Below are 10,119 nucleotides of genomic sequence, written 5' to 3' on the forward strand. Positions count from 1 at the left end.
CATCACAGAAAAAGAAAAAAGTCGTCAGATGTCTTGATTGCTCAGAAATACTTAACAGGAACATCACTGCTTAGTTCATATTACTTTTAACCCAGAAAAGGATTTAGCTCTTTTTCTTTTTTTGTCTTTCCTATGGTTTGTTATTTTGTTTGTATTTCCTTTTAATTAATGTAAAGCACCTAGAATTGCCTTGTTGCTGAAAATGTGCTATATAAATAAAATTACCTTACCTTGCCTTCGAGTTCACTGGTGGGTTCTCTTGCTCTTTTTCCCCTCTTTATTTGCATGTTTGTGAATTAAGTAATACATTTCTGCAGCATATGGAGACATTAAAACACATGGTGGAAGCTCACGTCACGGGCTTTCGTTTCCAGAGATCCAGGCAGCTCAAAAGTAGAAAGCACTGTTGCCGTGCAGTGTACTCCATCAGCAAACGATTTGTCCTTTGCAACTCAAACAAAGTGCATCATCTGGTCTTTCTCTGGGTAATGGGGTAATTGGTAATGGCATAATGATGTTTATTGCAACTCTTCTGGGATCTGCTGTCTTATCATCTTACCAGAAGTGCAGCCAGACAGGAAATGTCTTCCTTTGCTGGAAGAGAGGCCGCTGAAATGCTGTTCGAAATGGGAAACACTGGAGTTTGTTAGAAATGAACAGCATTTCCAACAAACTGCGTCTGCTTTTGGTTCCATAAACAAACTTTATTCTTCTGCATGTTCTACAGAAGAGTTTCCTGTTTTGGTTTATGCATTCTCCTAAGCGCCGCTTTGCAGTGGCTCTGCATGATGAATATGTTGTTTATTGTCGATTATACACTGCCTTGCAAAACTATTTGGAAACACTTGGAACTTTTCTCCATTTTTGTCACATTTCTACCACAAACCTCAGTGTAATTTCATTCAATCTTTTGTGAGAATTTCTACACGGGACGACTAGTTGCAACATGCTACACAAATCTAGCCTGGGAAAGAGTAGCAAGAAGAAAACCATCACAGAAAAAAAAAAAGAAAAAAGTCGTCAGATGTTTTGATTGCTCATTGATGCACTTCATCTAGTGGCCACGGAAAATATGTTGAAGAAACAGCAAAGACCAAAACTGCAAAGCCGTGTGTGAGGGAGAAACTAGCGTAGCACGTTCGCCTGATGGGAGGATGGACTTGAGGCTGAAGCAGAGATTCACCTTTTAGCACAACGATGATGCCGAGCTGCAGCTAGAGCTGCCATCAGTTGGTTTAAACTTTTTCAGATTGTTGTGTTTATTATTCAGCCCCATGTTACTGAAAGAGATGGAGGAACCACCAATGCAGGAAGTTCATCACATGAAGAGCTACTTGTCGGCTAAGAGTTAATCATTTATGATCTGTTTACATTCATTTGTGAAGACGCAGTAAACATAACGTGGTGTGGGATTTGACCATTAGGCTTTTTCCTTATTAGGACTCGTGTCAGAGAGCCAAGATAGCAGCGGACGGAGACGGCAGCGAGATGCTGCAAAACAAACCTCTTATTTCCACTGAACCCACAGCGAACGGGGAAAAAAGTCCTGAGTGGTTTTCACTCAAGTTGGCTCCTGTTTTTTCCTCACTTTCCTGCAAAGACAATAAAGTTGTTTTCCACCGACAAAGGGAAAAAAAATGTCAGAAATTTTGGAGGTGGACAAAATCTGCTGCAAAGGAAGTTCAAATTAACTTTTTTTTTTTGTTGCTGTTGTTTTGGACAAGTTGGATCTCAGATTTGGGTCATCGCAGTTTGGGTGGAACGTCAAGACAAGCGGCATTTTGTTGGGAATCTGAGCTTACTGCACGCCGCTCTCCGCCTTTGTGTTTGCGCCGTAAAAGGGTTGCTTTCTTCCTCCTCAACTCAGCCTTTTATTACTGATGGGAGCTGAGCATCAAACCGTTTCGGGCCAGTGGATATTGCGTGCGAGAGCGTGGGGTGTATTTCGCCAGGCGAGAAACTCCAGCATGGGATCATTTCCTCTTGTCAGTCCCAATGTCTGACCCATAGTTTTACTCTTGATAACAAATGTTTGGGAAGTGCAGCCCTCCTTAAACTTACTGTCAACAAGTGTTCAAGAATTTCAACATTTGCAGTATGTTTCTTCATCATGAGCGTTTCGCTTTTTTTCTTTTTTTTTTTTTACAGAATGCAGGTTTAAAGATTGAGTTTTGCAGTCTGGTATATTGAGGCTCGAATAACCAGTTCATCTGGGTTTTTTTTTTGATGAACTGTTTATTCATTCTCTCTTTCAGTATTTGAATATGTTTGTGAATAAACAAACTTGGTTACTGTACATGTTTGAACAAGTCTGATTTTCTCTTTCAGCGGTCCAGGGCGTTACGAATAAATGACCAAAGCACACAATGGGAACTTTTCTCTACAATCTTGACTACGTGTGGCACCTTTCAGTTCTCTTCCCCCTTCCCTTCATGACAGCTAACCTCTACTAGTTTTTCATACAATGTTGAACTTATGGGAGAGTGATGAAGCAATTTTCTTTTACCGCCAATATGAATTTAGATAAGCTGTAGACCTTGCTTCCTGATGGTAAGCATCTGTGAGCCTTTATAATGAAAACCTGAGATTAAAGTTGACGAGCGAAGGTTTGTCGTCATGTTTTTCATGTTATTTAAGCATTTCTTTCCTCTCTATTTTGTCATATTGCAATAAAACCTCCATGTTGGGATATCATGCGACACGGCCAACAAAAAGTAGTGCATTATTGTCAAAGTGAGATAAAGTGATTTTCAAAGGATTTTACAAACCTAGAAAATGCACTCCTATCAATAAAAACCCAGAATCCCAGCAGACGTTTCAGGCAGGAACTTTAAAACTTTACAACGGGGTTCGATTACACTGTTCAGGCCATCATTTCAACCTGGAAACGGTGTGGCACAAGAGCAAACCTACCAAAACGTGGCTGCCACACCTCAGGTCGACAGGATAAATATGAGCCGTTTTGGGGAAGGCTTTAAAAAAAAAAAGGAAGACACTGGAAAGTTCTGTTTACATGTAGGGAACAATAGATGCTTGGAAAAAGACTTGTTCAAATAAGACCGCAACTAAATGTTCTTACCAAAAGTGGAAACGCTACACACGCCGTTCCTACTGTGAAATATGTTGGCGAGAACTCTGTTTTTGTGGGCTGCGCTTTTTTTCAGTTTTTTTTTTTTTTTTTTTTTTTATTCAGTGGGTTGTGTCAGGACTTACTTACTGATACAACCCAGTCAAGCTAATTTGTTAGTAAGTGGGAAAAATAATGTTCCCTATATGTATTACGGTTAAAGGAGACTCTTGGAAATTCCAAATAATGGTCAAAATTAGTAAAATGCTTTATTGATCCGTCTGCTTTTAGAATGCCATGAACCAAGGTGTTCCAGTCTGTGGTTGAGGTTAATCTGTGGTTAAAAGGGAAGACTTTACTTGGCCAGAGTTATCATGAGTGAAAGGAGTCATGAAATTGTCAAGTTTGTGTCGGCGTTGGCGAAATTGAGAAACAAAATCCCATCGAATGTAGCCGTCTGACTGTGAGGTCACTGTGTTTTGTTCTGAGAACAGGACGCTCGAAGCTTATATCTTTCTGCCTTACGCATTTTTTTCCAACCCTCTTAGTTTTTTTGTTAGTTTTTTTTTTAAACAAGGAGCTTGAATGCAGTGAGGCACTTTGGAAAGATATGGATGAGTCGACCTTCCCTCGCCTTGACTCGCATGGTTGAGCCACTTGTGAAATCTGATTTTCTTTGAGCACTCGGTCGTCTTTCATTTGTTTACATCTCTGGTAATGGGCCTTCCAGTCAGACCGGTCTCTCCAGACCGAGAGAACAATGGCAGGAGCAGCATTATCGTGGAAGCGTTTAAAACTCAATTTTTATAATGGAGTTGCAATTGGACCCAACGGCTGAGAGAGTGTTTTTGTTTTTACCACCACATCCGTTCAGCATGGTTCTGGTAGACTGTGGGAGTGGGTTAGAGTTGGGTGAATAGCTCTGTGGGTGTATCCTCATCATCTGATGACATTCCTCCAAATTCAAGGGCAGCAAGGCGTTGGTTTACTTTGGCAGCTTTAAGCGAGGTATTCTTAGAAAGACATTCACCGTGAAGCTAAATGGCATTCATGTTGGCTATGGTGTGTTAACTTCAAGAAAACAGTCTCAGGCTAAAGAATGCATCGAATAGGGTTCTGTGGAAAAACTCCCTCACTCCCCACAGCCCCCACTCCCTCACAGATTACTTCTGGGTTGTTGTTGTTGTTTTTTTCTTTCTTTTTTCTCTTTCTTTTTTAACTGTTTCAAATCATATCAAAGATAACCAGAGTAAATACAAAAAAGGAGTTTATTTACAGAGACTGAAATCTGTCCAAACCAACCTGGACCTATGGGATAAAAGTGAACATAGTGATTGTGATGTCGCTATGGGGAAATTTGGGCAATTGTAATCACAACTGCTTCAAAGCTGTATAAATCCGGATTCATATCAGTGAGTTTGTTTCTTAGTTGTTCTTTAGTTTCTGTAGATTGGGCCGTGATCTGCTACGTTTTTTTTTTACTCTTTTAGGTGACTTCATGACTCTGGTAGTGATCAGGATTGAATGTTTGGATGTTGCTTCTGAAATTAAACTCACATAATCAAAAACTTTGGTTATTTACCTAGATTTTTTTTTACAAAAGAGGGGATGACTTTCTCACACTTGGATAGCTCTCCCTCCTCTAAGAAGTGTATTTTGTATTTTTTCAGGTTGTTTTATATCTTAACATTTTTTGACGATTTGACGGAAAATAAATAGATTTACGCAACTGCACGTAAACCTTAATATGTACTTTTCATATCTAAGCAGGGGCGCTGAATTTCCCACCCCGAGCCAAAGGTTGAACTTTGTCATGTCTTTAGATATCAGCTAGGAGAAATGAAATCTATAATTATAATCAATTATTTGCTTATTTATAATTATGCTATAATCAAGCAGCCCTTATGGTGGCTGTAGAGGAACGTAATTGAACGGCTCGGGCCACGTTTACTGTAAATGCGGCGTTGCTTCCTGGATTCAATCTTTCTTTGATCAACCTACGTGCACTTTTACATGAATCACAGGGGAGATTCACACTTTTGTGGGTTTTTGAGGTTTTGTTTTTTTTTTTTTTCTTTATGCTTGGGCTCATTTACTGTCACGTTGTAGCAGTGCAGCTTGTTGTTGCGATTGACTTCATGTTGCTTTAAGATGAGATCCGTGTGACTGCACTGCAAAAACAAGAAAGTCTTACCAGGTATTCTTTGTTTAGTTTCCAGTGCAAATATCCTAGCACACTTGAAATAAGATGATACTAAATTACAGGTAACTTTTCATTAAGATAAAAGAATTTGATTTAAATAAACAATTCCTTAGTATTGATTTAAAAAAGTACTAGTTCAATTGGCAGATTATTTCACTTATAACAAGACATTTTTCCTGTTAAAAGAGATGTGATATTTCATATTTGCACTAAAAACTAAAATTACTTGGTATGATTTTCTGTTTTTGCAGTGAATTACTGAAGTTGAAATGCCAGAATGTTTTTACTTGTATACATGGTGACCTTTGAGTCTTGATTTTTCTTTTTTTTTTTCCAGTTAGAAACACACAAGTTTACAAAGGCACTTTGCAAGACAGACGACCTTGCCAAACTTTTGTGTTTTGTTCTGTTTTAGTTAGTATCCACGTAATCATATATTCCTCCCACATTAAGCAGCTGTCTAATCTCATCCACTGAGGCCCCGTTCTCTGTTAGACAGTGGAGGAGAATGCAGACTCGGACTGAGCAGATCGTTTGAAGAGGGCTTACTGTATTTACAGCACTTGAGCAAACACAGAGGCAGGCTAATCCACGTGAGACGAGTGCAGAGGCAGGAGAGTGACGTGTGTTGCAGAAACATCCCAGGAATGAGGCTTGCAGGAGACAGGAAGTTGCAGTGAGGCTGGTGCATAAGCAGACCGCTGAGGAGCACAACACGAGAAAGTCGGGCGGGAACTTAAGCTGATGATCTGTTGTGGATAACAAGCAAAACTCAAAAAGTCTGCGATGTTTACTTGTTCTCATTGTGGTGCACCACACCACTGATGGTGGAAAGCTAGAGCTACCGAGCTATCTGACCGCCACCGGCAGGCAAGAACACAACGACATGGGCGGACGGAGAGGAAATCGACCAACTGGGGGAACGAACTCCTACCACCGTCTCCACAAGACCAAAAATAACATCTTTCAGTCAAAACGTTCCCAGATGAGAAACACTTGGCTGTAACCGTTTAAAAACATCTTGCCAGAAATCATCAGAGAACATGCAATGAAAGAACAAATGCTCTGTAGTTTCAGTATCATTGTTAAAGACAAAACAACAGTTGGTTTTGAACTTAAAAATTCAATAAGAAAAAAAACACGCACACGCACACACATGGTTTAAATTTTGAAATTGATTTCAGGATGAGCTCACTCTAGCCTGAAAAGAAGAAAATTTCAAATCCATCAATAAAATCAATGACATCGATGCCCATGGTGTGTGTGTGTGTGTGTGCAGTGGGAAACCCTGTTTGTTTTTGTTCCCTTTTATACACACTACTGGAACAAACTTTTCCTTTTCGGTTCTATGTGGAACGAGATGAATCTCTCCTTATTTAAGAAAAACCAACAGACAGTTGGGACAAAAACATTTTGTAAAAAATGTGCCTAAAACTGCCACACCAGTCAAATCTGTGGGTTCTCCTACAGATGTGTGCAGGGACAGAGCTGCAGATGTTTACAGTACGTACAGTACATCACATGCCTGTCATGTACTGTAAACACTGTGTAATGGTTTTACTTACCATTTAAGTTGCTATATTCTTCCCATTAGGAGTATAAGTGCTGCAACTTGTTACCTTTTTTTTTTTCACGTGAGCATCTATTTAATTACACACCTTTGAGATCATGGAGCCTGAAAATAAAAACATGCGGGTTCGGTGTTTGTTGACTGTTTTGTAGTTGTGTTTGTTTTAAGCCGACTGATGGTAACTGAATGCTAACTGCTGATTAGCATCGTTTACATATCAACCTCTGGGTTTTCCGGTGGTAAACGTTTGTCCTCCTTCCTCTTGCACTTCTCCAGGTTTGTGTGTAGTTTCAGCGGCTGCAGTACGTAGATGTTGAGCATTTCTGGTGTTTCAAATCCATCACCTATTTGCTGAAAAGCATGAACCAAGATTGAGTTTCCCCCCCCGATAGGCTAATCCTGCGTGTGTCTCCTGTCCAGGCAGCTCAGGCAAACGCTGCGGTGGGTCTGGTTCCCTTGCAGTGTCTGTAAAAGATAGTCTCTACAAAAAAAAAGGAGTGGGGGGAAATGAGATGTTCCTCTTGTTGCACCATTAAACTCATTGACTGAATGAAGCAGCAGTTTAATATTCTTCCTTTTTATACCGTAGAAATAAGATTTACTTTCAAAACTCTGATTGTACTGCATCTTGTATGTGCCTGTTTTATTTTATTCATTACTTCCTTCTTATTGTATTTTTTTTGTTTGTTTTTGCCTGCAGGCCCGTGAAGCCAACCACACCGGTGACCAGATGTCTGCAGAGAGGAACAGCAGGACCGCCAAGACGCTGAACCACGTGGCTCTGGGGCTCGGGCTCGGATCCTTCGTCCTTGGCATCATTTATGTTGTGGTGGTTGTCGTTGTAGCTTCCGCACACTAGTGTCTCCATTTCATACCTTTACTATGCATGCTTCTGTTACATAATTATGAATTATACTGGCCAGGTTGGACGAGAAGCTGCCCTGTGGTTGCATTGTTGAATAATTGTGTTAGAGAATGTAATCAGTGTGATTTTTTTTTTTCCATCGTTGTTTTGTAATCAAAGTGATTAATTATCTGCTTCTCTTCTGACAGTTTTATTTTTGTATAAAATGAAATGTTTTTATGATTATTATTATTATTTCAGACAAAGTGGGGCAATCTGCCTCTCACAAAATCTGCATGAATTTCTAAAAAAAAAAAGTGGAGCTGCTGTAGCGGACGCAGCTTCCTCCATTGGCTCTGACTCGATCCCGTTCTGAAGTAAACCAAACCGTTCCGGCTATTTGGCAATGATTTTATTTTCCCTTTTTCTACATTTTACAAACCATGCTTAAAAGGCTTTGTTCCTCAATAAAGAACATCTTTTTAAATAAAGGCACAATGTAAATCATTTGTGAGTCCTTTTCTTTCTGTTCTGCGTATCCAACTGCAATAAAAAAAAGGAAAAATTGTCCATTTAAGACAGTGAGTTTGATGTAAATTTAAAGTTGAAGCATTTCTGATGCGTTCTTGATTTAAAAGGGAGATTAATGCTTCTTTTTTTCTAATACTGCAATAAAAGACGAACATTGATTTTTATTTTCCCTCAAGCAACGTTGGATGCAGAGAGAACAGGATATGACTCGTCTTCAAGTTGTCTGCTCCATTATGATGTCTCAACAAAGATCCCACAGAGGCTTGAGATTCATCCATGGACTCCTTTCCACACGCCCGTTTTGTCTCCACTTCTCCAGACCTGCTTTCATTTCCTCCATTCACTCCATCACGAGTTCATGTCCAAACTGATGTGTCCGCATTTACTGTTCCGCTGGGGGTGGGGGGTTTTCTTGCCTTCTTCAGTTTTAAGTCATTGTGCAATACAGTAGAACCATTTTTCCACCCCTGCCAGTATTTGGTTCCATTTTCTCAAATTCTTTCCTTTGAGATTGTGGGAATCCCACGGAATTCCACGATCCCGTGGATTCCCGTGGGATTCAGTCGATGATGGCTCAGGAATAACACTGCAAAACTTGAGAGAGAAGTGTAAAAATATAGAGACTTGCAAAAGTATTCATTCATAGAAGTTTTTATTTTATTTTATTTTTTGATCATATTCCATCCTCAATGGATTTTCTTTTAATTTTATGTGCTACACCCCCCTCTGTAGCTCTGGCTGCATGTTTAAGTCCTGCTGGAAGGAACATCTATGCCTCGATGTGTCTCAAATCTTTTTGCATGCTGACTTCCCCGTATTTAACTCTGGTTAAACTCTGACTGACCTGCAGAAGAAAAGCTCAGCAAAAACATGCTGGTGACAGCAGACAGACCATCCACTTCCTCTGCTGGGTCAGTTTAACATGGACATTCTTAGAGAGATCCAAGCCAACGGTGCAACTTCACTAAATATCCAGGAAAAGTCTTTATAAAATCAGGGAAATCATTCATTGCAAAACTACCAGTGTCCATATGTGTTTTAGCGCAGACGCCTGGACCGCATCCGCACAGGATCTCAGAGCAAAGAAGTGCAGTGAAGTGATAGAAATCGGTTTGTGGCCTCCCTATGCTAATTCAAACATGTCTAGCTCTGAAGAAGAGATAGAGAGATTAAAATAAGGCGATAAAATTGACACTTCAGAAACTCTGTCATCTTAAGGGGCTAATAGAAGATTTTGATTCTGGCTCTTGTCTGTGGCAGTAAGACTTTCCTGTCTTGGTCTCTGAGAAGCGGCTCAAGTCTGTAATCCTCTGTATTTCTTAGCAGCTTTATTTGCTACATCCCTTCTCTCTTAACGCTGCCACCGTGTCTCATTGTGGTGACGGCGCATTCTGGGTGATATCCTGTATAGCAGTGGTACCCAAACCTGTCCGCCTCTACATTTGGTCCGGCCACCTCGACAATACCAGAGAGCATTTAGATTTTTTTTCATATACCGTATTTTCCGGACTATAAGCCACTACTTTTTTCCTAAGTTTTGAATCTTGCGGCTTATATGTGAATTTTTCTTCAACCACCAGGGGGCTCTTTAGGGCATTTTAATGGGCGCTTTTTTCTTTTATTTCCAATAGACCCTTTTCACATGACGTCACACAACCTCCGTTTTGGCTCGAAGCTGTGTATCCTTAGTTCCGGTGTACATAGTAAGTAACGATAAAGTTGTCTATTTCATATATATATATATGTAAAATGGACACATATATATCTATATATATCTATATAGAGACATATATATAGAAAGAGAGATTTAGATATTTATATATGTATATATCTGACAGCATATGTTGATCAGACAGAACACCGGAGCATGGAGTTTACACAGTCTCTAAAACATTTGCTTAAAA

At 39.9% G+C, this 10,119-nt stretch overlaps 1 protein-coding gene across 1 annotated transcript in view; it reads left to right on the forward strand.

Moving 5' to 3' along the window:
• LOC106964250 (proline-rich transmembrane protein 1-like) overlaps window positions 1-7,790 on the forward strand; it is a 31,510-nt gene extending 23,720 nt beyond the window's left edge. The window contains exon 3 of the mRNA XM_015059650.1: window positions 7,541-7,790. Within this exon, the coding sequence (XP_014915136.1) occupies window positions 7,541-7,699 (159 nt within the window). The 3' untranslated portion in view covers window positions 7,700-7,790. The remainder of the gene's footprint in view (window positions 1-7,540) is intronic.
• The last annotated feature ends 2,329 nt before the right edge of the window (window positions 7,791-10,119 follow it).

Source organism: Poecilia latipinna, unplaced genomic scaffold, assembly GCF_001443285.1.
Source record: "Poecilia latipinna isolate Pla-1442-1.1 unplaced genomic scaffold, P_latipinna-1.0 Scaffold1645, whole genome shotgun sequence".
Taxonomy (NCBI): domain Eukaryota; kingdom Metazoa; phylum Chordata; class Actinopteri; order Cyprinodontiformes; family Poeciliidae; genus Poecilia; species Poecilia latipinna.